This window comes from Solea senegalensis, linkage group LG3 (assembly GCF_019176455.1).
Source record: "Solea senegalensis isolate Sse05_10M linkage group LG3, IFAPA_SoseM_1, whole genome shotgun sequence".
Taxonomy (NCBI): Eukaryota; Metazoa; Chordata; class Actinopteri; order Pleuronectiformes; family Soleidae; genus Solea; species Solea senegalensis.
Window position 1 is genome coordinate 1,436,727 of NC_058023.1, and position 27,795 is coordinate 1,464,521.

Genomic DNA, 27,795 nt, shown 5'->3' on the forward strand with positions numbered 1-27,795 from the left:
CAGTTCTAAAACATGCAAAACCTGCACCCGTCCATCCCTCATCTGTCACTCTGACATGTGTGTTGCCACACACACACACTAAAGCATCGTTGCATGAGTGAAGAGCGTTCAGTGAGTTCAGCGACACCGGACGACCACAAGCACACAGGCGTGTCCAGGTGAGCGAATGATTGTTCATTTGTGATTTTAGCATAGTTATTTATTCAGTATTTTGATAGATAGATAGATAGATAGATAGATAGATAGATAGATAGACAGACAGACAGACAGACAGATTTTCACAGCACTTCTTAATTCTCTCGTTTCCTCAGGTCATTGACCATGAACTCTTCCTCCCTCAACGACACAAACACCACAGTGTGTTATAAATTGTCCCCGTGGTTCATGATCACCAGAGGAGTCCTCGTCCTCCCGTTGTCTGTCCTCGTCCTCTTCCTGGCCCAGCAGCGATGGCGGCGGCGGCGCTGCGTGACGATGGCGCACGCCGACGCCATTATCGTCCACCAGGCGGCCGCAGAGCTTTTCTGGCCTTTCGCGACAGGCTTGAACATCTGGGCCGAGTTTCTCGAGCTGGACGACGTCCTGTCCGCGTCGTACTTTCTTGTCAGCATGACTCTGTACGGACAGAGTTTGTTTCACGTCCTGGCCGGCGTGGAGCGCTACCTGGCTGTCGTTTACCCCGTCACCTACAGGGGGCTGAGAAACGAGCGCGGCGTCAGGGTCAGAAACGTCAGTATCGGCTGTGCTTGGCTGCTCTGCGTCACATTGAGCTGTGTCAAGGTGCTGCCCCTCTTACCCGGCATATTAATCCTAAATCTCGTTTTAGTTGCCGTCATTAACGTGGCCATTACTTTCCTCTCCCTCTCCGTTCTCCGTCTTCTGATTCGTCAGGGACCGGGGAAAAAAAGCGGGGAGCAAGTGGACGTAAGAAAGCAGAAGGCGCTCTCCTCCGTTATGGTCATCCTTGGAATGCTGTGGGTGTGGTTTGCAGGGTACTTTGTGGGAAGTGCTTTGGTCTCTACTCAGCTGCTCAACAACCTATTGACGTGTGACATAAGGGATTATTTATATGTCTTCAATCTGCCCTGCAGTCTGTTGTTACCCCTGCTGCATCTGCACAGGACAGGAAACCTGAAGTGGTGCCGGTGTAACCGCAGGGAAAGATAAATATACGTGTTACTAAGAGACAGACGATGATCAAGATAGTTGAGGGTTTTCTTTGAAGACCCTTACAACATTGACATCAAGTCTATTACATCACAAGAATCAATTCACAACATTATCTGGCTGGACACGCTCCCACACCAAACCCCATAGAAAAAATCAGTGATTTAAGATCGCGGGGAGCTGCCTCGTGTGGTCCTTTTGTGTCACTAAGTGAAGTCTAAATCAAAAATCACCAACCGACACATGTGAACTTAGTGATGGAGGCAGCAGTGGATCAACAGCTCCTGTGTGCTGTGACGTTAAAATCACTGATTTTCTCTATGGGGTTTGGTGTGGGAGAGTGAGCGAGTTTACACACTTCAGTTTCCTGTTGTTAAAGTCTGTCTCACAGTGAGATAAAGACGTGAAGACGTCATGACATGAGTGACACGTGGCGTCGGTCAGCCATGGCGTTTGGTATTTGAATAAACACCAGCTTGTGTTGATGGCTGATTTGAATCACAAACTGGCGCTATTTATAATTTCCTGCATGGATGGGGCCTCTCTTAACATAGCTTTCTCACATATATATGTATATATATATATATATATATACATATATATATACATATATATATATATGTATATATATATATATGTTTTTGTATTTTGGAAAGAAATGGATATTATGACCCACCCCAATTCTGTATGAATGTTATAAATCTTGTCTTTTTTAGTGTCTGTTTTTTAGGAGTTTTATTGTTAAACTGTAGAATTATGATGTTGCCGTAATTAAATTAAAGTTAACTATATTTGACTGTTTGTGACACCTGCAGGACACAGATGTCGTGATGTTTAGAAGTTGACTACAGTGAGGCATCTCATAATTATCTGAAGATTTCACAAATTCTATTCTTGTGAAAATCAAATGTGACACACGTTATTTATTGAACTTGATTTTATTTTTCTATCAGGAAAACATGTATTTGTACTTTGTAAAAAGTAAATATTTCAAAATTGTATTTGTTTTATTTGACTTTTTATAGACTATTACACTATTACACACGCAAATATACAACCCTACAAACATGATATAATGATTCAAAAATATCAACAATGACAAATAACGACAGAATATGAATTAAAAAAAAGTAGCTGTACATTTAGTTGCTAGAGAATAATTGTATAACAGGTCACCATAATAATAACAATAACAATAACAATAACAATAATAATAATAATAATAATAATAATGATAATGATAATAATAATAATGATCTTAATTGTCCACAGAAGTGCTTTTATCTATTTGCCTTATTCCTAATTCCAAAATCTATTTATAATCCCAAAATCTAATTATTATTCCAAAATCTACTTATAATTCCAAAATCTACTTATAGTTCCTAAATCTACCCAAAGTTCCAAAATATACTTGTAATTCCAAAATATACTTGTAATTCCAAAATCTATTCATAATTCCAAATTCGACTTAAATTCGAAAATCTATTTATAATCCCAAAATCTATTTATAATCCCAAAATCTATTTATAGTTCCAAAATCTATTTATAATCCCAAAATCTATTTATATTTCCAAAATCTGTTTATAATCCCAAAATCTATTTATAATTCCAAAATCTATTTATAATTCCAAAATCTATTTATAATCCCAAAATCTATTTATAGTTCCAAAATCTATTTATAATCCCAAAATCTATTTATAAAAAATCTGTTTATAATCCCAAAATGTTCTCTATTTATAATTCCAAAATCTATTTATAATTCCAAAATCTATTTATAATTCCAAAATCTATTTATAATCCCAAAATCTATTTATAATCCCAAAATCTATTTATAATTCCAAAATCTATATAATTCCAAAATGAAATTCTATTTATAATTCCAAAATCTGTTTATAATCTCTATTTATAATCCAAAATCTCCATAATAATTCCAAAATCCCAAAATCTATTTATAATTCCAAAATCTATTTATAATCCCAAAATCTATTTATAATTCCAAAATGTACTTATAATTCCAAAATCTACTTATAATTCCAAAAGTTCCCGAATCTATTTAGCATCACATTATATTATACATATGATGCTTGCTGTGATTGGCCATAGATCACATGATGCCTCACCCTGATGATTCTGTGCTCTGCCTGCAACACTTGAGTTTCCCTGATCTGTGCAGAAACAGCAGTGGCAGAATGAGACCGCCAGGCAGAGTCAGTAACATTAAACAGTCGAGCAAATAACACGTAAAACCCGGACTAGTTAGTCTCATTTGATAGAACATGAAGGTACACAGAAGCGGGACGCACTCCGTGAACAGCACTACCAATATGACCAAGATGATGTGGAGGGCCCTCTGTTTTGATTTGTCCAGCCTGTCATTGACCCCTCCCCTCTCACCTGGCCGTGGGTGAATCAGAACATAGATGACAGAAAGGCAGAAAAACAACATGGCAATCAATGTGAAGTTGAATAAGACACACAGAAGAACTGAGTAAAACACGGAGAGTTTCAGAGAATTGTACATTAACTCCACACCACCAACTACTCCAAAGAGCAGCAGCCAGACACACCCAAGAATCACGTTTCTGATCCTGGCCCCGTCCGTTTGCCTCAGGCGCATGTAGGTGACAGGGTGAACGACGGCAAGGTAAAGGTCTAGACCGGTCAGGCAGTGCATCAACATGTGTCCAGGTAAGATAATACTAAATAAAAAATGACCCACAGTGAAAAAAACTGACCTGTGGGTCATTTGCACTTCAAGAAACAAGAGCAAGGACCCCACAGTGCCAAAGATATTCAAAATGGCCATGTGGTAGGTGAAGATGTCGGAGTGACTCGCTGTCAAGCGCTGTCGCCTCCATCGTTGGAAACCCACATGGATGATGAAGATGCAGAGAGGAAGGAGGAGAACGTTGAGGAGGGCGTAGGTGGAGAACATGGCGTGGCTGACTGGAGTGCCTGTACATGGGGGTTTTACAGGTGGAACAGAGGAGTTGAAAGAGGGGAGGTGAGGTGCGGCCGCAGTGACATTGAAAGAGGACTGGGAGTAAGCGGTCATAGTCGGTGGAAAAGAACAAGTACACAAAAAAAGAAGAAGAAGGAAGAATCACCCCTGGAAGGAAGGAAAAAAAATGACACAAAGGTCATGACATACGCTGACGATGGCAATATTTACAACAGTGACATCCAAATTCTGACGGATGATGTGAAATCATAGCAAGGAATACGCCGTTTTAAACAAAAGACTCATCTACTACCTTCCACACCAGCGTTTGTCTATATTTACGGTATTTTAAGAGTAAACTTCTTCTTCTTTTGAGTAAAAACATTTAGTAGAAAGGCTGTAGAGATGGTCCACTTTTCCAAAAGAGTGCAAGAACTGAGTCCAGAGTAGCTTTCAGACAGTCACCAAATATTTGAGATTATTAAAGAAAACAAACCTTAGCGATAGCACTTTTTTGCTTTCACTTCAAACTGGTGAAATTATGTCCCGGTCCTGCATCTCCACAGACTGCAAACCTCAATTGACCTGTCACGGCAGGTGTGTCCGGTACATGGCAAAGGAACACAACTGGGTTCTTTGCATAACACAATGCCAACAATAGTCACTAATTTAAAACTCCCCTGTGCCCTCACGGCCAAAAGATTTGTTTATTTCCACTGGCAGGCATCCAAGTGTGACAAGCACTTCACTGTCTGTCCAAAGTGTCAAGGAACCAACGTCTGTCAGGCGGCCCTTCATGTCCATCGTCCCACCGTCCTGGTGGGAGTCCTTGACGACCACGGTTTTGGACAGAACGTCCTGTTTGCGAGGAAGGGTTTTCAGTTCTGTTTGCCATTGATAATCCTGGATCTTAATCCTGGATCTAAGTGACAAGAGAACTCCAATTTCATGGGACCAGGAGGGTGCTATTAGTTAGCTTATATTGTTATTTCTGTTATCCAACAACTAGAAAAGTAATGCTTCTGAATCTAACACCACACAAAGAAAATGTCCAGAACCATGAATCACACTACAGATACTGAAGATTCTACTGGTATTAAGTATGCAATGTTGTTTATCTTTCAAAACAGAAAAGTTAGGCTAGTTTCCAAAGTATTTCCAAAGACCAACTGAATGTTCTCACTGCTGACTTTCGGGTTTGTCCTCTCGTTATCTAGTTTCAAAGTTATGGCCCTCATATCCGGCGTCCGTGGTTGTCCAAAACAAAACGTGATTGCAGTGTCCTTGACCTCACAAAATGAACTTACCAGAGTGTCTAACCCCACTGTTTCTGCCTGTGATGATGTTCTCGAATGTCTTGTTTTTGGCCTGTTTGGTCTACAAAATAAAAGGAATGATTTTTTTGTTATGTGGAGTAAAGAAACCAGAAAATATTCACATTTAAGAAGCTGACAGGGGGGACAGAATCTAATCTAATGTCATCTATTATTCCCCTGGTTTCGAGGTGCAGCTCAACCATGCTAGTGCCCCCTCTTTGTGTAGATACAGCAGAGGAACAACGATGATGCTCGGAATGCACAGCCAATTTCCAAACATCATCGCCAGACAAACCTCACTCTCTTTAGCTGCGTCTGTGGAAAAAATGAAGTATATCATAAGCCCAAAAAACCTCAGCACAATTGTTCCCGTTATGAATAGAATGCTATAGAAAGCCCTCAGCTTTGAATGGTCAATCCCTTCACTGCCCACTTTGGGTTGCAAAAGATTATGGAGAACAGCCAGGCTACAGAAGGAGACAACAGCTATGGTGATGATGAGGCTGACAAAAAACACGCTGGAAGGAACCCCAGGGAATGTAAACCACGTGACACCAACGAATCCTACGCAGATCAGAAAAACAGCCCAACAGCTGATGTGTCTGACCCGCACTCCACCCGACGCTCTCAGGCCCAGGTAGGTGATTGGGTGCACAACGGCCATGTAACGCTCCACGCATGTCAAACAGTGAAAACACTGCTGCGCAGGGTAAATGGCTGAGAAAATTAAATACCCGGCTATTTTCAGTCTCAGGTCGCATGTGTAGATGGAACCCCAGAGTAACCCGTTCGCCATGATGCCGACGAACTCAGTGGTGACCATGTAGAAAACGAAGATGTCAGACTGGCTCGACGTCTTCGATGCCATTCCTGTGAACCGCCATCGACAGAAGCCCTTCCAGATGACGGCGCCGCACATTGGGAGGACAAAGAGGATGGTCACAGTGCTGAAGGCGGTGTAGATGGCGGAGCTGACCTGGTTGTCGAAGCACATGAAGATGGGAGGATAAGCGGAGGAGTTTGATTTGCAAGCGAGACTGGATGGGACCGTGATGTTGGAGGAGGTGTTGAGTGACATGTTTGAAGATCCAGCGCCTGAAGAAGAAAGTGAAATCATTAAACAGAGGCTACTGAGGGGTAACATCAATGTAACAGCAGTGTTTTTCTTAGCGTTGTACTTTTTTAAGTTCTTAGCTATTGCCCCGCCCTTCTGCTAACGAGGTATAGGATGTCCGTGTTTTGGAATTGGAACCGTTACAACTGTGTGTTGCTGTAGCTGCTGAGCCAAAGTTGCCAGCACTGATATTGGTCATAATGTTAGCGGTCATTAGCTCATTAGTTAGTTAGTTAGCATGGTGAATCTATTAAAGAAAAGAAAACACAAAAAAAATACAAAGTGAAAAAACTCTATTTTTAAACTATAAAATCTGTGAGGTTTTAAGATGAATAATTGTATAAAACAACAAACACGGGAAAAAAAACATAGTCTTTGTTGCACGTAGTCTAAATTTTAAACACCATTTACATTATTACAGACCAGAATACTGTATGTATGTCTTATTTAATGCAATTAGTATTTTGAAGAAACGGTTTACTGTTTAAATGCAGCAAATTCAAACTTAAAAAGTGTAATATATATACACTTGTTTCAAATCACATTTAATTTCCTTAAGAATGTGATGTGTGTACAAATATATATATGTATATATGTAAATATATATATACACACATACATCACATTCTTTAGGAAATTAGAATTGAATCCTTAAATTTCACTGTATAATGGTAGAAAAACATAAATTGAAATAAAATAAATTGGAAATTTTAATTGGTGTCAAACTATGACAAAAATATTAAAATGGTTAAAAACTAAAATGAACATTAAATTAAAATGTATACAATACACAGTTCTCAAATACTACACAAAACAATGACTTTAGATTTGTTATATTCCTTAAATTTTTTGTATTTTTTTTAAAGAAAATGTAAATGAACTGACCTTGTGAGTGGATTTTATTTTTCTCCTGCAGTGACGCTTGTGTCTCACTGATTTCTGACGCGTCTTCAACAACTATGGCCTGCAGTGAACAGGTGACCTGTCAAAAATGAAGTGCTATGTGCGTCATTTTTCATTTGTGTGGGATGGAAATTTTTCTTAAGCTTCTTTGCATCATGCAAAGCCTCGATGAATAAATATTAATTTAGCTTATTTTCAATTTTTACAGCCCGCATTTATCAAACGTTTATAAAAAACAAATGGAAATGTTTGTGTGGAAATGGCCACACGGACAGTTTTCTGTTTAATTAACGAGGGCTCACTTTTGTTCTAGACCAATTCTTGTGTATAAAGAATTAAAAAAATAATACAAATTTTGGAAATACTGGTCCCCAAAAAAATCTGTATAGTTTTAATACGGCCTCTAAAAGTTGTTTGAGACAATATTTGTATTTAAAAAATAATGCTAATTTTGGAAATATTTATATATATACATATATATGTATATGTATATATATATATATATATGTATATATACACATATATGTGTATATATATATATGTATAAGTGTGTATATATATATATATATATATATATATATATATATATATCTATATACATAAACGTTTAACGTTTTTGAAAGTTAAACGTTATTTTGCTTTGAAAATATTATATTATTTAATTTAATTTAATTTAATTTAATTTAATTTAAATGTAATATCACTTCCATACATTTGACATTGTTGGGTGTCGATGAATAGTTCCGCGACGTGTTTCCTGTCGGACTGTTTTTATGGATGTACCAGTGTACCTTGAACTGTTCGGAGGAACTTCACTCTCTTCTCCTCTTTTATTCTTTTCTCTTTTTCCACCTTTTATAAACTTTATTCGTGATGTCTAACCTCCGCTCCGCCCCTGCGGCCTTCAGGCGACTGTTGCGCCGTAAAGACTCGGGAAAGTGCGTCAGTCTTTCGTGTTTTGACGCAAACTTTTTGTTCCTCCGTTCGTCCTCTGCTCTGTCGAGCTCGAGCTCGGACCGTCACAACCGAACCAGGTCCAGGTGTTACACGAGTCCTGCCCGGACCACACCGGTACGGATCGGCTGTGCCTCCGGGTTCTGGGGGGACACGGCGACCTCAGGTACGGGGACAAGTGCATGTTCGAGCTAAGTGGTTAGCATATGCTAAAGTTTTTTAAAACAATTTAACATGGACGTGACATCGTTCTGTTTAAAGTGTCCTCTTTAACCACAATATTAAGTCAAAATGTCCCCTTAAACCACGATATTGGGTCAAAGTGTCCTCTTATTTCATAATATTGAATCAAAATGTCCTCTTAATTCATGATATTGAGTGTAAGTCTCCTCTTAATTCGTTATATTGAGTCAAAGTGTCGTTTTAATTCATGATATTGAGTCAAAGTGTCCTCTTATTTCATAATATTGAGTCAAAGTGTCCTCTTATTTCATAATATTGAGTGTAAGTGTCCAATTAATTCATGATATCGAGTGTAAGTCTCCTCTTAATTCAATATATGGAGTCAAAGTGTCCTTTTAATTCATGATATTGAGTCAAAGTGTCCTTATTTCATAATATTGAGTCAAAGTGTACTCTAAATGCATGATATTGAGTGCAAGTCTCCTCTTAATTCATGATATTGAGCGTAAGTCTCCTCTTAATTCATGATATTGGGTGTAAGTGTCCTCTTAATGCATTATATTGAGTCAAAGTGTCCTTTTAATTCATGATGTTGAGACAAAGTGTTTTTAAACCACAATATTGATGTTTTTTCAAATGTCCTTGTATACCATGATGTTGCGTTCAAGTGTCCACATAAATCGCAGTGTTGTGATTGTTTTTCCACGTAAAGCTAGCTCTGTGTGTGTGTGTCCCCGTATGTGTTCCTGTGTGTGTGTTCCCGTGTGTGTTCCTGTGTGTGTTCCTGTGTGTGTTCCCGTGTGTGTGTCCGTGTCCTCAGTGCCTCAGTTGATCTACAGTGGGAAGCTGGACTTCCTGGTGTTTGACTACCTCAGTGAAATCACCATGTCACTGCTCACTGCTGCCAAATCCAAAATGCCTGTGAGTCTCACACAAACACGCACAGACACAGTTTGTCCACTAGAGGGCACATGTAGATTCCTGTTTTTGTTTTTTACACTGTAAATGAACAAAAAACAAAGGAATTCTTTTGTAAATTCTGCATCATTTTATTCTGCATCAGATGTATTGTTTTCTGTCGACTCGTAGAACATGGGTTACGCTCCAGACTTCGTCCAGGTGGCGCTGGCTCCGTTTATGAATGACATCCACAGGAAAGGTGAGTGACTTTGACTGAAAAACCCTATTCTGAGTGCCCCCCTGCAGGAAAACTGATTCTAGCCCCTTAATAGGTCTGCTGCTGCCTTGTGTGGTCACTTTGTGTCACTGAGGTAAATCTGAACAAAGGATTTCTAATGCCGAATTGAAAAAATAACTGATTTGAACTTCCTAATGGAGGCAGCAGTGGAACAACAACTCCCGTGTCCCCATGAGCTAAAATCACTGATTTGCACTTTAAAAACCTTTATCATGACATGTGACTCAGCGTTGGTCACATGTTTGTTTACTGATGATGGTGATGACGTTTGAGTCTGTCTGCGCTGTTGCCCTGGTAACCACATACTCGCAGTTTCCTCCCCGCAGGTATCCGTGTCGTGAGCAACGCGGGAGGCGTGAACCCGCTGGCCTGCGCCGCAGCCATACAGGAAGTCATCAAGAAGGCGGGCGTCGACCTCAAAGTCGCCGTGGTGACTGGCGATGACCTCATGCCCCATGTGAGACATCCCCCCCCACTGACATCATCATGTTTTTAGTTTGTAAACTGATGAGTGTCGATTCTCCTGTCAGAGAAGCAGCTTCACTGAAGTTAAGATGGCCGACGACGGCGGCAGACGACGACCGTTACCCAAGACACTCCACAGCATGAACGCCTACCTCGGGTACACACACACATACACACGTTCACAGGATTAATCCTGACCATGTTTTGGGTCTTCATCCTGAAATTACAAGTCCATGTTCTCAGGCTTAATCCTGAATTTAAAAATCACTGTTATTGGTCTTAATCCTGAAATTTAAAAATCCACGTTTTGGAGCTATATCCTGAAGTTAAAAGTGCATGTTTTCAGGTTTAATCTGTCTTCATCTGAAATGTAATAATCTACGTTATGGGGATACAAGTCAGGAGTCTCTCTCTCTCTCTCTCTCTCTCTCTCCCCCTCTCTCTCCCCCCCCCCTCAGGGCCACTCCGATCCAGCGTTGTCTGGACCTCGGCGCTGACATCGTGGTGACAGGACGTTGCGTGGACAGCGCTGTCGCTCTGGGGCCGCTCATGCACAGCGTACGTTTGCTCTCCCCCTCTCTCTCCCTCTCCCTCCCTCTCTCTCTCTAACAGAAGGTAAAACGAGACATGGATTAAGGAAACGATCGTAATCTCTCACTGGGTCCTTGTCCTGCAAGGCATCATAGGAATTCATGTAGCAGGAAGTGACGGAGAAGCTTTTTTTTTCTTCTCTTTTCTTTTAAACAAATGGCACCAAGTGGGATGATATTGTGTGTGTGTGTGTGTGTGTGTGCATGTGTGTGCGTGTGTTGAGTAGCAGAAAACTTCAGGAATGTTCTGTCTGTGTTTTTTTATCTGTTACAGTTTGGGTGGGAGAAACACAACTATGACCTACTTGCAGCGGGGAGGTACACACACACACACACACACACACACACACACATACACACACACATACCATTCATACTAAACAAAAAAAAACACTTCTCTTTGACATGAATTTAAAACATTCATGGGTTCAACTCTTAAAGGGCCAGTTCACCCAAATCCCTTTTACTGTAACCTCATTTTATTACCCATGTTCCTTGGTTTAATCCTGAAGTTCAGAATCCATTTTCCTGGGTTTAATCCTGAAATTCTTGTAGTTTTCAGGTTTAAACTTGAGTTTAAATATCCATGTTTCAGGTTTAATATTTATTTGATTATGTGTGTGTGTGTGTCAGTCTTGCAGGTCACCTGATCGAGTGTGGCGCTCAGAGCACAGGTGGGATCTTCACTGACTGGCACAAAGTTCCTGATTGGTGAGAACGTTCAGTGGAAACCTTTTGTAGAGTTGAAACCGTGACTTAAATTAATCCCTGTGATTTCTTTCTTCTCTCAGGGACAACATGGGTTTCCCGGTGGTGGAATGTTCCAGTGACGGCGCCTTCGTTCTCTCCAAACCTCCGAAAACCGGCGGCCTGGTCTCCATCGGCACGGTCGCCGAGCAGCTGGTGTACGAGATCAGCGACCCGCGGCGTTACCTGCTGCCTGACGTCGTCTGTGACTTCAGCCGCGTCGTCATCAAGCAGATACCAGGTACACACACACACACACAGTGTGAGAGTCAGTGTGAGGCCGTGACCGCGCGCTGAACCACCGCCTTGTTTTCTTCACCCTGAAACTCTCCTCTAAACAAACGCGTCTGGATGTTTTTTCTGACCCGGGTCTGAACCGCTCGCCCTCCTCTCAACCTCCAATAAACTCCTTATCAGCGATAACTGATTTATTTAAACCTAAACACTCGTCCACGGCCTCCGCCGCCGCCGCCGCTGCTGCCTCTGACCCTCGCACGACCTCGTCAAACTTCCCGCTCGCTCCTCCGCTGAACTCCTGCTGGCTGATAACACGTTTGGATTTCACTCTGTTTGTCATTAATTCAGTGTTTTTTTAAAGATGGGATGAAACTTTAAACTAAATAAATAACAGTGTTAGTGATGAACGGCTGAATGTGTGTGGAAAAAAACACACAAGGTCACACTGTGCTCACCACTGCAGCTCTGTTTTTAACATGGAAACTGAGGCTTTTATTTTGAAAACGGTTTTAGCGTAGACAAAACCGAAAGCAGGACTTTTATTTTGCAAACAGATTAGCATTTTAGTGTCGATAAACAGAAGTGGTGACTTTTATTTTGAAACCTTTGAGATTGTGATTCACCGTCTTTGAACATAAACAAAGACTTTTATATTGAAAACCACAGGGCTGTGCGTGTGTGTTGATGAGAGTTCTGGACCCACTGTGACCTTTGACCTTGTGTTAGTGGACGTGTAAATATTTCGGTCTTAATTGAGCCTGTGTTGAAAAACCATCGTCCTCGTTTGACCGCGTCACGACCCCGGGACGAGGGGGGGGCGTGAACCGAGGATGCTGTCATGGAGAGTCCAGCCTCCACAGAGGTCAAAGTTCATCTGGATGTATATGTGTGTGTGCAGGTGTAGAGGGAGGTGCCGTCAGAGTGACCGGGGCGAAAGGCCTCGCTCCGTCACATGACTACAAGGTAAAACGTCCTAATCTTCATCATCTTCGTCTTCAGCGTCATCTTCATTATTGTAACTGTGTGTGTGTGTGGGTGCAGGTTTGTGCGACCTACATGGACGGGTTCAGGGCGACGGCCGTGTGTCCAGTGGGAGGACCGCGAGCGGCGGAGAAGGCGAGGAGGACGGCGGACAGCATCGTCAAACGGTGAGACAGAGAGACACAGACAGACAGAGAGACAGCTCTAACCTTCATATGTCTGTGTCTTTGTCTCTCTGTGTGTGTGTGTAGAACAAAGAGAATGTTCAAACAGCTGGGATTAGAAGATTTCAGTTCCGTCAACGTCCAGGTCCTTGGAACTGAAGACACTTATGGTCCCAACGCTCACACCAAGGTAACACACACACACACACACACACACACAGGAAACTGAAGTTTGTAAAGCACTCGCTCTCCCACACCAAACCCCATAGAGAAAATCAGTGATCTTCTCTATGGGGTTTGGTGCAGAGGAGAATACAGTTCACAAACTTTAGTTTCCTATTGGAAAAGTCTGTCTCACAGTGAGATAAAGACGTGAACATGTTCTTAAAGATCAGTCAGCAATTATTTGTAATCTGTGTGTGTGTGTGTGTGTGTGTGTGTGTGTGTGTGCGTGTGCGTGCAGGGCTGTAGAGAGGCAGTGCTCTGGTTGGCCGTCCACCACAAACAGAAGAAAGCTCTGGAGCTCTTTGCCAGAGAAGTTGCTCCTGCAGGGACCGGCATGGGTGCGACACACACACACACACACACACACACACACACACACACACACACACACACACACACACACGTACAGTGGAGGTATGCTGCTTGTGTGTGCTGCTGCAGATAAGCAGCGTCGTGACCTCCTGAATAAGATTTTGTTTATGGTGAAGATGAGTTCATCTCTCACACACACACACACACACGACCTCAGTGTGACTCTGCCGAGTCATGGTTCTGTTGAACTGTGTCATGTAGGTCAGGAAGTACACCAAAAATAAAGATTGAATTAAAGCTCTCATCTCTGTTTCAGCGCCTGGACTCACTGGCATCGTGGGTGGACGTCCTCGAGTGTCTCCTGTCCTGAAGCCCTTCTTCTTCCTACACCCCAAATCAGACCTGAAGGTCAGTGAGGAAAGCATCTCAATCACTATCCAAAAAAAACGTTGGCATTTTCGGGGATTTTGTGTAAAAACATTATATTTTGTTTTATTTGTTTGTCTTTAAAAGTAAATGACACATTATTTTGTAGTTACTCCACAGCTGTCGTCAAACATTAGCACTAACAGGAAGTTGCTTTTTCGTGAAAGAAAACTTCTCTTAAACAAATATATATGTTTTTTCAACGCGATGAAGGACACCCGTGTGGTCGTCTCGTGTCGTTGCAGGTGGACATTCACGTTGGCGGGGAGTTGGTCGAGACGCTTTCGGAGGCGGGGCCAGACACACCAGATCAGGAGGCCCCTCCCACCCAAGCAGAGGAGGAGCCTGACACAGGCAAGTGCACAGAGGTGCTGCTGCTGTGGTTCAAACTGGCCTTGGAGAGACATAGAGTAGGCCTTGAAAGCTTTTAATGGCTCTTGAGGTTTTTGCTGTGGTCATTGACATTGAGGGTTCAGGTCCAGGTCAGGGTCCTGGTGTCTTTGTAGCTAATAGGGTCCTTGAATGGGGTCTGAAGGGTTCCAGGCACCTTTGAGGGAACAAGTTTGGGCTTTAAGGTATAAAAAAATTGAAATCCTTGAAATAGGTTTTTGATGTTGTAGGAGGGGCAGCACAGGTTCTTGAGAAGGTCCTTGAGTGAAATAATTAGTAACAGTGACTGAGCTGAGCCACTGGTATTATGAACACTTTCAAGCCCAAATGTGTTCACTCAAAGGTGCCTGGAACCTTCTCACAGCACCCTGGAACCCTTCACACCCCATTCAAGAACCCTGAGATGCTACAAAGACACCTGGAAACCCTCTCCTGCCTATAGAGTCAACATGAATATATGCCAAGTCATTATTGGACTGTTGCTGAGGTTTGCCTGCAGGGGGCGACAGTTGCCCTGACCCCTTTACATGTATGTGTGTGTGTGTGTGTGTGTGTTCCTGGGAAGTACAAGCTGTGCCACTTCTTCCTCCTTTCACACTTCCCTCACAACACACACACACAGATATGAGGTCAGCAGGGTCCTTGGAGACGTTCCTGATGAGTCTTTAAATGCCGCGTTAGCTCTGAACAGTGTGTCTTTGAAAGGGCCTCAAACTGTCCTCGCCTTGGTCAAATGGTGCTTGTAAAGGTTCCAGGGGTCCTTAAGGAGCTTTGTGCCGTCTGTGAAGAGATTCCAGTTTTTTTTTCCCCGAGGATCTTGAATGGTCCTTGAGAATGTTCCAGAGGCCTGAAGACTCATGCGGCAGTTGAAAGGGCTTAAATGGTGCTTGAGGAGTTCAGGCACTGGTGCAATAGGTCCATTGGTGAGTTCTTTAAATGGGGTCTCAGTGGCCCTCGAGTCGATGTTGTGGTTCCAGTTCTTGACGTTAATTGAATCTTCAAGGGGTCACAGGGTTCCTGGAAGATGCAAAAAGTCCTTCTTTCCTTGACGGGACTCCTATGGCCTTGAGGGGTGTACACATGGTCCTTGAAGACATTTTCAGAGATGTTGAGAAGTGCAGATAGTCCTTGAGGATGTTCTGGGGTCCTTGACAAGACTTAAATGGTTCTCAAAGAGCTTGAATTATGCTTGAAGTGTGTTTGGGTGGATATACATTTATATGAGGCATTCAGTAGGTCATTGAAGAGGCTTTAATGATCCTTGATTATTCCCAGGGTGCCTTGAAGGGTTGCATGTAGTCACTGAAGACATTTCTAGAGTCTATGGTCCTTTGGGGGGGCGGGGGTTGTATATAATCCTTCAAGACTTTTCCAGACCTTGAGGGTGTTCAAGGGTCCTTGACAAGACTCATGCGGTTCTTAAAGAGCTTGAATGGTGGTTGCTGTGTCTTAGAGTGGATATAAATGTACTGTGAGGCATTCAGCAGGTCCTTGGAGAGGCTCAAATGGTCCTTGAGTAGGTTTGAGGGGGGTGCAGATAAACATTCAAGACCTTTTCGAGGCCTTGAGGGGTGCAAATAGTCCTTGAGGGTTTTCAAGGGTCCTTGATAAGATTCATACGGTCCTCAAAGAGCTTGAATTGTGCTTGAAGTGTGTTTGGATGGATATATATGTTTATTTTGAGGCATTCATATGGTCCTTGATTCATTCCAGGGTTCCTTGAAGCATTGTAGATGGTGATTGAAGACATTTCAAGAGTCTGTGATGGGTGAAGATAGTCCTTGAGGGGGGTTCTGTGGTCCTTGGTGGGGGTTGATATAATCCTTCAAGACTTTTCCAGACCTTGAGTGGTGCACATGGTACTTGAAAGTCCTTGAGGGTGGATTTCACCACATAACTTGAGTTTTAAACTGTTTTTTAAACTGATTTTCTCACTGACAAAACTTTGAAGATGTGTAGTTCAAGTTTAGTCTGGATTTAATGTGTGTGTGTTTGTGCATGCGTGTGTGTGTTGGCATGAACAAACACCACTGTTGTTGTTTTCCTGGTGTGTGTCCAGATCTGCCAAGTGGACCACACAGCTACAGGCTGGAGGAGCTGGCCTTCACCAGGAGCGGAGACAAAGGAGACTCTGCCAACATCGGTGAGTTCACCAGGTCGCCATGGTTACTGTCAGCGCTCCAACATGGGAAAGAGGAGACAAAAACTCTAGCTCCCTCTCTCTCTCTTTCTTTGTAGGTGTAGTTGCTCGTCATCCTCTCTTCTTCCCGTACCTGAAGAAGCACCTGACGTCTTCTGTGGTGGAGGAATATTTCTCACACGTCATCGAGCCGGGAGTCGACAACGCCGTCACTCGGTGAACACAATGTTTGTGTGTGTGTGTGTGTGTGTGACAGGGAGAGCAAGTAGTTGAAAGGGTTTTTACAGCATGCTTAAGAGAATTCACACACTTTACTGCTGCGGCCCTGGTTACCAGCAGGTTAATACAACTCCCATAACACCTAAAGGATGTTCCAGATGTCCGTTAGGAGGTTCTTGAGGTTGTTTTGGTTCTCCAAAGTGCCTGGATCAGGTTTTTAAAAAGGAGACCTTGAATAGATTCCAGGTGCCCTTGTTTCAGTTCAGGAACATGAACAAAATGAAGGACAAATGGTGCTTGAGAAGCTCTGGGTGAAGACGTGTAGTTCCACTCACTCTCTCACACCAAACCCCATAGAGAAAATCAGTGATTTTAACGTCACAGCACACAGGAGCTGTTGATCCACTGCTGCCTCCATCACTCAGTTCAAATGTCTTATTCTGTGAGTTCGGTGTTCGGTGAAATTCTTTGTTCAGATTGACCTCAGTGACACAAACTGACCACACACGGCAGCAGTAGACCAGCAGCTCCTGTGTCCCCGAGAGCTAAAATCACTGATTTTCTCTATGGGCTTTGGTGTGGGAGAGTGAGAGACTTTAAAAACTTCAAATTCTCAGTAACGACACTTTGAAAATCCTAACCTGTCCCTTTAATATGTAAATGTGTGTGTGGTATACATTTATTTATTTATTTTATCTCTATATCTTTTATATTTTCCTGTTCTCTGAGCCTGTAATTACCGCCTCTAACCACACGTGGACGCTGCTTGGTAGACTTTCTCGACGTGAGCAGCTTCATGGCGAAGCAGCTGCAGGTACGGCGTGCCGAGGATTGTGGGCAAACATGTGTGTTGCGCCGCCGGCAGACGTGTCTGAGCGCTGAATCAGCGCGTGTTAGTGATTAGCGTAACGATGAGGCGGAGGTCGTGAAGCTCACCGACCTGCGTCTCCGCTCACGCCCCGCGCCGCCACAGACGCTTCATTAGTGCCGCGGCCTGCGCTCGTTAACCCGGCGGGAGTCTGCCCGGCGCGTTACAGAGCACAGGTCTGTGTCTGTAAGTCGTTAAGTGTGTGGTATTTTAATTGCGTTGCCATGGTAACTGGTGGATTTTTCTGTGTGTGTGTGTTTTTTTACAGATACACTCTGCCGGGGATCCACAGCCTCAACTTTGTCCTGCGCAATTCCCTGGGTGGAGGAGGGGTAGCGTCCTTACGCAGCGACCCCCAGGTAACACACACACACACACACGACACGTTTGTCTGTCGGTAGCTGTTAAGAAACACGGAAACAAAAAGTTTCTCACAGAAAATAAAGTAGAACTTAACTCATGCAAGTATAATGAAGTCATGTGAGTTTGAAAATGGCTGCTCTCAAGGCTCCGTCCACACGACTCATTTTCATTTCAACGAGCGCAATCTGCATCTTTCCACGCCCAACCTACGTCCTCCGTAACATCTGCAGTATTCCAAAATTTGACATTTAGGACCTCAAAAAAACAAAAGACGGAGGTAGTGTGGACGGCAGGCGTGACCACAGAAAATGAGAACATGTCCAGACGTCAGCGGAGCTCTGAAAGCACTTTCTTCTTCTGTGTTTAAGTCGAAAATAGCGCCGCGTTCGCTGTCCTGATTCAGCGTAAATGTAAGTTTCTTTATGCTGTTTTATGTGACACAGTTACATAAATGTAAGAATAAAGAGCGTAGTCATAGAAACAGAGGTGTGGTTGATGAGCGCGGTCGCTTCACAGCCTGAGGGGCAAAATAAAACGCTCTAAATCCGGAGGAAACGCCTTGTTTTGCCGTCATGCGGCAGCAGCAGGAACACGCTGTGGCTGCTCGCGGACATCGTTAACCCCATTAAAACAGAGATTCTGTTTTTCCCAGCGTTCAGACGACCCCTGAGAACGTTTGACCTTTAAATAAACTCGATGTTTGTGTGAAACAACAAAGAAATATTTAAAAAACTATATATTTTTTTATTTTGAAAACTGTAGGGTTATGTTTTAGTGTGGACAAACACAAACTGAAACTTTTATTTTTGAAAACTGTAGGCTAGTGTTTTACCAAAAATAAGTAGAAAATCTTTTATTTTAAAAGTCGTCAAACTGAAACTTTTATTTTGGTGGGTTGTGTTTAAGAGTGGATGACCAGATGCTGAAGCTTTTATTTTGAAAACTGTTGGATAGTGCTTTAGTGTAAATTAGCAGGAAAATCTTTTATTTTGAAAACTGCAGGGTTGTGTTTTAATGTGGACAAACAGAAACCGAGGCATTTATTTTAGAATCGTTTACACCTGAATGGTGATGTGACGTGTCATGTGACGTGTGGTCTCAGGTCAGTGTGTCAGTGTGGACGGGTTTCTTTTTACAGTGTCACGTCCTGTCTCCCCTTTGACACGTCGTCTTTATTTCTCTTCCTGTAAAGTTTTTACCGCCTCACTGGAATCCACAGCACATCAAAGACTCACACACACACACACACACACACACACACACACACACTCACAATGTGCCAACACACACACTTTACATCCAGGCTATGAAGGTCAAACATGCAGAATGTGTTAATTCAAACACATGAAGGTGGAAACACACATGTTCTGATTTAAAGTGAAAGTTATGGTATTTCTTTTCTCTTTAAAGTGTAGCTGTTTGGACTGAGCTAAGACGTTTATAAACCACTCACTCTCCCACACCAAAGTCCACAGAGAAAATCAGTGATTTCAGCTGGCGTGGACACAGGAGCTACTGCTGCTCTGCTGCAGCAGTGGATCAACAACTCCTGTGTGCTGTGATGTTAAAATCACTGATTTTCTCTATGGGCTTTGGTGTGGGAGAGTGAGTTTTTAACAAACTTCAGTTTCCTGGTGGAAAATTCTGTTTTTAGATATGATGGACGTAAGCAGACTAAGCTGAATCAGGTTTTTTTTTTCCAGTTTTCACAGAGAATAAGCCTCCTTTTGTCGTCTTTTCTCAGGGTAAGTCCTTTGGTCAGATGCTGCTGGACGTGAAGCTGCGAGGACTGCCCGACCTCAAATCCCTGGTGGACTGAGACGCCGGGAGGGGGGGGCGGACAGAGAACGCCTCGGTGCGGGGAGCGTTCTGGAGACGAACGTGAGAAACCTCCGTCACTCGCGGTGTCACGTACTGTACGAGGGAAAATAAGCCAAACAACGGGAAACACATTATACTGTTTAAGTGGGACAAGTCAAGTTCACACCACTCACCCCTTCACTCACTCACTCACCCACTCACTCATAGCAAAGCCTTTATGATCTGCACAACACATGAGATTTGGCACAGACTCACAGGATTTAACCACAACCCAAAAAACAAGAGGGGCTGCATCCAGGAAACTGTCAGTTTAAAAAAGAAAAAAAACATAAATAACCTTTATGAGGAAAGTCTGAGCGTATGTTCGTCTACGATCTGGAAACAACAAGCGCTCTGAGCGGCTCTGCGGTCAAACAGGAGGGTTTTGGTGGTTCACCAGAACAACTGTCGTCACCCACTTCCTCTGTTAACCTCCAGATGTTTGAGAGTAAGAAAGAGGCTCATTCAACCTCGACTGGAAACAGACACAGAGGAGGAGGTGAAACTGTCGGCTCAATGAAATCACACACTCACACACCTCAGCTTCTGCCCGGTTTTTACTTTGAAAAGTCCTCGCTGGTTGCTATGGTGATGCCTGGAAACATCTCTGCTGCTCCTGTTTTAGTTTAAAGTCTTGTGAACAAAGTGAGACCTTTATTTTGAAAAGAACGTGGTTGTATTTTTGTTTGGTTGAACAGAAACTTTCTAAACGATATTGTTGCGTATCGGTGGGTTGCACAGGATTTATTTTGAAAACCACAGGGCTGTGCTTTGGCGTGGATTCACAGAAAATTATACTTTTATTTTGAAAACTGCAGTTGTGTATTAGTGGGCATGTACAGGAACAGACTTTAACTTTGAAAAACTAATGTTAGTGTGGATGAACATAAACTGACACCTTTATTTTGAAAACTCAAGGTTTGCCTTTTAGTGTGGCCATATAGAAACTTTTGAAAACTGTGTGGTGTGCTTTAGTATGGATGCACAGAAACTGAAACTTTTATTTTGAAAACTGTGTGGTTATATTTTAGTGTGGATGCACAGAAACTTTTATTTTGAAAATAGCGTATTTGTGTTTTAGCCTGGATGCACAGAAACAAACTTATTTTGCAAAATGCAGTTTTGTGTCTTAGTGTGGGCGTGCAGAAACTAAAACTTTTATTTTGGAAACCGCGGGGTTGTGTGTTCTGCAGTTTTGTGTTTTAGTGTGGATCAGCAGAAGCTACAGCGTCGGGATGACCACACACTTGCATTAAAAGTTCTGGCCGCTTTGTCTTCTGCTCGTTATTTTGTTCGTATTTGATTGCGAGGTTTTGTTTGCGTTGACAAACGTCCTTTTTCATCACATCGTGAAGAACTGCTAACATCTACTTAGCGGTTTCCCGCTTCCTCTGCGACGTGCTGAGTGTGTCGGGCGACGTCTTCGTTTCCGCTGTGCGTCACACGGTCAGAATCTGGAATTGAACTCCTTCCTTCACTCGCTTCAGGGGGAACCACCTCTGACCTCTGACCTCCCTCAGAAAGAGAGTGGTGGTTTGGGTTTCCCCCACAGTTTCCGCTCCGTCGTGGTCAGATTATCAGGAGACGCGGGCTCGGCAGTCGCAGGTTGAACGGACTCCTTTCTCCTCCCCCCTCCCCCTCCCCGTTCACCTCGACACGACCAGGCTCCGACGTTCCGCAGGAATGTTCCACCAAACCCCGACTCCGTGGCCTCGAGTCTGTTTGTCTCTAATTACAAACAGGCTGAAGCTGCAGACGCTCAGCAGCTTCTGTCAGGGACGAAAAACTCGTCTCCTCCTCCAATTATTTCCCCCAGAAAGTCGTCTTTCTTGCTCTCTTTCTTGTCTTTTATCCTCCCCTCATTTAGACGTGCGGACTCTGTTTTTTGTTGAACTTTTGACACAAACTTTTTCGTCAAACAATTAAATCCAGACGAAAAACGGGAACCACATCAGTCGCCTTCCCCGAAACAATAAATAAACAAGAGTTTTTCTTTTTAAGAGACGTTCAAAGACTCGTGAGAACAAGAACGCACAAAAATTGAAAAAGTGACAAAATTGAAAACAGAGCTGTGTGAGTTTGTAACTGTAAAACGTCGGGTTTTTACAAATCTCACCCATTTGTCGATGCTGCAAAGTTTTCTTCGGAACCCCAAATTGAAAGAAATGACGTCACCGTTTTTGTTTTGTTATCATTTTTACATGGAAATACACAAATGAGAAGATTCACATGTGTCCAGCACATCCTGCGAAGATTCCCACAAAATATTTTCCCTAATTATTTACAGAAATGCTTTGTCATGATGGAACAACGCAAAAAAGAATTATTTAAATATGTGTTGTTGTCTAACACATTTGTTTGTGGCGACATTATTGTCGTCAACACTTTAGTCATTAAAAGTCTCTGAAATGCTTAAGAAAAACAAAAAAAATGGTTCCCAGATTTGTACCCTGAGGCACCCCAGAGTAATATCTGGTTTGTAAATTCAAAACAAATTGACCTACAATTGTGCAAATCCCATTTGTATTTTTTGAGACCATTTGTATTAATTCGTAATTTTTAGGATTAAAAAAAAATCCTAAAAGTATTTTTTAGTTGTTGAGATTTGGACCAAATATGTAAAAAAAAATCTCATATTTTTTTAATCAAAAAGAAAAAACAAGCATTTATTCAAGTTACGCAAAGAAGCCGTGACGATGCATCTGTTCTTTTTCATTATTATTATTATGAACATCGGTGCAACCAAATCAGTTTCTTTTTTTTCCAAGTTGCAGTCGAACATATCTTGTCAAACTCTGATATCATATCACAGAAAATGTAATTAACATTGGTGTCAAATTTCACGCTAATCTGTCCAGTCATCGTTCAGATCTGTGTAAAAAGGTAATAGCCCCAGAATCGAGCCTTGTGGAACCCCACATAATTTTTTCCTTTGTCTTAAGTTTTTTCCCAAGTTGCACAAAAATGCAGTCGAACAAATCCTCGTCAAAGTCTGATATCATATCACAGAAAATATAATAAACATCAGTGACAATTTTTCACGCATATCCACATGGATTGTTTTAAAATAGGGGAAAAAAAGCTTTGATACATGAATTGAGCCTTGTGGAACGCCAGATCTTTTTTTTCTCTTTTTTTGACAGTTGCTAAACAGAAAATGTAAAAAAAAAAAGAAAATGTTGCCAAATTACGGAGCAGGACGGATCCTCTGTTCTTTCATTTTTAAGGAATTACTGTGACAGCCTGAGCCACATTTCATGGTTGTTGCAATGGTGAGCCTTGTGGGATGCAGAAAATATATTAAACCTTGGTGTCAAAGTTCACACTAATCCGTCCAGTCGTCGTTCAGATCTGTGTAAAAATGTATAAAGAAAAAAGGTGACGGTCCCAGAGTTGAGCCTTGTGGAACACCAGCCCTTTAAAAACAGTTAAACAAACCTGTGGTGAGTTCACAAACTAATTCCTGCATCTCCGACTAATTCAATTGTGACAAGATCAAAACATTTAAAAGGTACAGTTTTTCCTCAGGATGTGACGTGATTTAAACCCCAAAGCCTTACTGTGGACCCACATGTACACCGTGGAGTTCATTTGCCTCCTTTTTCTTTTCTTTCTTTTTAAAACAACATATAGAATCAGAGAGGTTGTCATTAAATAAGTTTACCACTAAAAGCATTAAAACAGGACGAACTCAGTGTGTAATATTGTAAATTCTAAAATGAAGAGATTAAAGATATTTGTACAATTACTGATTACTTTGTGTGTTTATGTGCGTTGTTCGCTTCCTCTGTGTCTTTAGTAGAACAAAAGTTGTATATACAAACAAACACTTTTTTTTTTTTAATACCCGTATGAAATGAAACATCATTTTTTAAAATTCAAATCATTTATTTGTTGTTTTAGGGATACAAATTTGAAAGAAATTTTCAAACCATTTTTTGAGAACTTGTTTCCCACAAACACAACAATTAACATTCATCACACACACACACGTCATGGGAACAAGTGTGTGTGTCTTCCGAGTCATTTGTCTTCACGTCGTCGTCTTTGTCTCTCAGTCTCTTGTCATTTCAGACACAGGAAGATAAATTGCGTCCCCTTTTTCCTCGTCGTCGAGAAGCGGGCGGAGGACTTTTGTTAGCGCCGTGCTCCACAGTGCGACACTAACAAAAGCCCTCCGCCTGCTTCCCAACGCTGCGTCTTTACGTGTCGCACGGTGACAGGAAGACGAATGGTGAAGCGCGCTCTCCGTCCAACTGGGGACACACTCTTAGCGCTAAATCACTCTGTTAGCTTAAACGAGTGCACATTCACTGCATGGCTAATGTTAGCGTTAGTTTGACCAGGCTGATTCACTTCTATTTAAAAACCGAAGTTAGCATGCTAACTGCTAAGTAGCAGCTTTAAAGGGGTAGTTCATGTTTTTTGTTTACTTTTGTGTTTGTGTAAGCTAGAGGTCATGCTAACATTTTTTTTTTAAATGTTTTTCAATTGTTGGTAAAAACCCTGATGTAAAAAAGTGCTAATTCAACAGGAAAAGGAAGAATAATGGTGATGACGCATGTTTAATCACTTTAAACATTCCCACACTGCTGGAGAGCATTAGCACCAGGGTAACACACACACACGGCTCCATTCACCTTCCTCCTACAGCTCAGTTGGGGTCACATCACCACATTCGGGAGCCAAATCTCCTCCAGTCATTCAACTCTGAGGCTGTGTGTGTGTGTTCATAATCCACCCCTAATCTCATAAAAATCCCTTTCTTCTCTGTCAAGGAAGAAAAGCAGAGGGATGAATGAGTGTGACTGTCCTCAGTTGAATTCAATTACCCATCATGCCCTAGTGTTTGTGATTCAGTGGAAAAGTTGCTACTTCAGCCCTGGTAACAAAATGTCTGCGTTTCAAAGAAACCTTTTTTTTTTTAAACAAGAAAACAAAACAAAGCAAAGGAAAAAATGTGGTTAAATTGTGGGGGGGCCTAAACTTGAGCCTTGTGGAACACCACAAGTCAACTTTTAGCTTTTATGTAAATATTTATCAATTCTTACACAAAACTACTATTGGATTTGAGCCTATTAAAATAAAAGTCCCACAAAATATTCTCAAGTTTTTGTTACATTTGTTTTCAAATAAACCACAAAAACTGTAATATTAAAAAACAACAACATCTGATTCTACAGGAAGAAGAAGATGATCAAATATATTGGAAGTAAAAGTAAGGAATGATATGTTTTAATGAGTAAACCACTGCTGGCTCTCCCACACCAAAGCCCATTGAGAAAATCAGCGATTTTAACATCACAACACACAGGAGTTGTTGATCCACTGCTGCCTCCATCACTAAGTTCAAATCCCTCATTTAGTCAATTCGGCATTTGAAAGTCTTCATTTGGATTACCACCAGTGACGCAAACTAACCACACGAGGCAGCAGTAGACCAGCAGCTAAAATCACTGATTTTCTCTATGGGCTTTGGTGTGGGAGAGTGAGTGACAAACTTCAGTCCATCTCACAGTGAGATAAAGACATGAACGTGTTCTCAAAGACAACGTCCCTGGTGGCTGTCAACTGTATTTTCACATGAACTGTCCCTTTAATCACACAGTTTACCTGTCTGTCTTGACTTCTGCTAGTGTCTTCAGAGGACCCCGGTCTGTCTCTGTGACGTCACGCGGTCCTCCTCCTCCTCCTCAGTGTGTGGATGGAGGAGGACCGTGTGTCTCCTCAGCAGCTCAGATCTTCAGAGGACAGCGACAGTGAGACACGCGCGCAGTCATGTTGGACACGCTCACGTTCCTGCTGGAGAGACTCTTCCTCCTCGCGCACATCAAACTCTCCAGCCTGGTTCCTCCTCTGCGCAGAGAGCGCACGGAGCCACCGCCGCCGCTCAACAGGCGCCCGGAGAGGGATGAACCGCAGAGGTTCCAGCGTGGAGACCTGCTGGAGGTCCCGCGGACGCTCTTCACGCACTTCGGCATCTACCTGGGTGACAACCGTGTAGCGCACCTGATCCCGGACATCCTGCCGGTGCTGACCGCGGACCGGCGGCAGATCCAGCGCATGGTCACGAACACGCGCCTGCTGCTCGGCGTGCTCTCCAAGCGCGCGAGCATCCGCGTGGACTCCGTGGAGGACTTCGCGTACGGAGCCGCGATCCTGCTGAACGCCATGGACCGCGCGGTGCCGCGCGGCCCGCTGGGCGCGGAGGAGGTGGCGCAGCGGGCAGAGCGGCTCGTGGGGTCCGTGTCCTACAGCCTGCTGTGGAACAACTGCGAGCACTTTGTCACCTTCTGCCGCTACGGGAGCGCGCAGAGCCTGCAGACCGACCAGGTGAGAGGCGCGCGTGCATGTGTGGTGTGTGTTCTTGTATGAGTATCTTTGTGAGGACCAACACTTTAAAACCTCGGTTAGGGTTAAGTTAAGGGTTAAGGTTAAGGTTCTTCTAAGTTCTTCTTCTTTGTGAGGACCAAAAACACTTAAACTTAAGGGCACAAGGACATTTTGGCAGCTCACTCCTTTAAGGGCTTTTTTCAGGTTAATGTTCTGTTGTGGTTCTGCATATATAGATGCTAGTTAGCTTAGATAATTGTATTTTTCACTCAAAATACTAATATTTCTCGTGATGTTCATCCTGAGATGAGTCATCATATATTTGCTGGACGCTGACTCAGCATTATTTCTCAGCTCTGTTAGTGATCAGTGGCGTGGATTTAAATCCGCCAAGAGTCCAAAGGTTAAAAACACAAGCTCCTCCTGAGTCGAGAGGAAAATGTGGCTCGCTGCTCGGAAAAGTCCGGAGAACAAGAGCTGCATTCAGTCAGGAGCCTGCTGCCAGAAACCACGAGCTGCTGCTGCTGCTGCTGCTGATGCTGATGATGATGATGAAGGCAGTGGCGACTCCTGCTCACGTCCATGTTCCTTTAAGTCAACACTAAAACCCCCCAGAAAAGTCCATCATTGTTTTGATTTGAAAACAACTTAAATTCAAAGGACTGAGGAACGTGTTGTTGTTTAAAATCGCAATTTTTCAGGAAACAACGTTAGCAACAAAACAAACTTTGTGTTGCTTTTCCCCCCCAACATTTTCAGTATACTGTCGCTAATGCTATCGCTAGCGTGTTTACCGATTTAACTCCGGAGGTCGATGACATCACAGACGAGTTGATCACATTTCAAGTCGTACCGTAAAGTTAGCGCTAGCCACTGTTAGCATACCATTTGATAACAACACTGTGTCCCTGTGAGCTAAAATCACTCACTGTGGGAGAGTGAGTGGTTTACAAACTGTAAGTGTCAGTGTCCTAACAGTGAGATAAAGATGTGAACGTGTTCTTAAGACATAGTAGAATTTAATTTATGCATAAATAATAATAATAATTGTTGGTTTTTTGTTTGTCTTTGTTTCCTCCAGTTTTGTGAGTGGCTGAAGTCTCTGATCCGGGACCAGCGTAACGTCCTCTTGGCGGCGCTGCTGGGCCTCCTGTCCATGCTCTGTGTGGGCGTGTCCCCTGGCACCGCCGTCCCCACCCTCCTCGTCCCCTTCACCCTGTGGATGGCGAGCTAGGAGCGCAAACACGAGCCGGGACGCCAAGCCGCCGCTTTTAAACTTTGTAAGACCAACGTAAACGTGGGAGTCGTCTGCGAAACACTTGAAACCCTGAGAATGAAATGTGTTTGACAGGAAAGGAGAAAAAACGAACCATTTAAACCATTTAAAGTCTCAAAACTGTCACCAAAAATCCTTCAGTAATAATCACTCTGAGGCGAGAATCACTGAGGAAAAACGACTCAGAAAGAAGAAGAAAATCAACTCTTTCCTGTTCCTGAAGCTCTTGTGTAAATATGTGTAGATTTATTTTCACACCTGTTTGTTTCTAACGTTTGTACAGGAAGTTATTTTTGTTTTTTTACAACACTGTAACACTTTATAATGTTTTATTGTAAATAAAAAAAAAAATGTCAGAGCCAGCATTGACTTTTATTTTGAAAATTCTCTTACAGGTTCAGTCAAAAATGATTCAACAAAAGT

The 27,795-nt window shown here is 42.6% G+C and overlaps 2 protein-coding genes across 2 annotated transcripts; both read left to right on the forward strand.

The window, feature by feature from the left end:
* The first annotated feature begins 8,214 nt into the window (after positions 1-8,214).
* Positions 8,215-23,511, forward strand: LOC122766305. The gene is made up of 19 exons (XM_044021062.1): positions 8,215-8,561; positions 9,399-9,499; positions 9,668-9,737; positions 10,103-10,233; positions 10,307-10,398; positions 10,700-10,799; positions 11,106-11,149; positions 11,465-11,542; positions 11,623-11,819; positions 12,714-12,778; positions 12,857-12,963; positions 13,048-13,150; positions 13,424-13,523; positions 13,814-13,905; positions 14,169-14,277; positions 16,373-16,456; positions 16,552-16,669; positions 17,809-17,899; positions 19,648-23,511. Exons 1-19 carry the CDS (start codon positions 8,315-8,317, stop codon positions 19,720-19,722), a joined length of 2,004 nt encoding a protein of 667 aa, XP_043876997.1. The 5' UTR covers positions 8,215-8,314; the 3' UTR covers positions 19,723-23,511.
* LOC122766322 (lecithin retinol acyltransferase-like) lies at positions 19,722-27,705 on the forward strand. The gene is made up of 3 exons (XM_044021090.1): positions 19,722-19,784; positions 25,400-26,096; positions 27,178-27,705. Exons 2-3 carry the CDS (start codon positions 25,542-25,544, stop codon positions 27,328-27,330), a joined length of 708 nt encoding a protein of 235 aa, XP_043877025.1. The 5' UTR covers positions 19,722-19,784; positions 25,400-25,541; the 3' UTR covers positions 27,331-27,705.
* The last annotated feature ends 90 nt before the right edge of the window (positions 27,706-27,795 follow it).

Bases quoted from the DNA above. Each gene is read 5' to 3' on its own strand.
- LOC122766305 (XM_044021062.1), top strand. From the start codon at position 8,315: ATGTCTAACCTCCGCTCCGCCCCTGCGGCCTTCAGGCGACTGTTGCGC. The intron at 11,150-11,464 runs GTACACACACAC...TGTGTGTGTCAG, and splicing joins GACCTACTTGCAGCGGGGAG to TCTTGCAGGTCACCTGATCG. The intron at 16,457-16,551 runs GTGAGTTCACCA...CTTTCTTTGTAG, and splicing joins AGGAGACTCTGCCAACATCG to GTGTAGTTGCTCGTCATCCT.
- LOC122766322 (XM_044021090.1), top strand. From the start codon at position 25,542: ATGTTGGACACGCTCACGTTCCTGCTGGAGAGACTCTTCCTCCTCGCG. The intron at 26,097-27,177 runs GTGAGAGGCGCG...TGTTTCCTCCAG, and splicing joins AGAGCCTGCAGACCGACCAG to TTTTGTGAGTGGCTGAAGTC.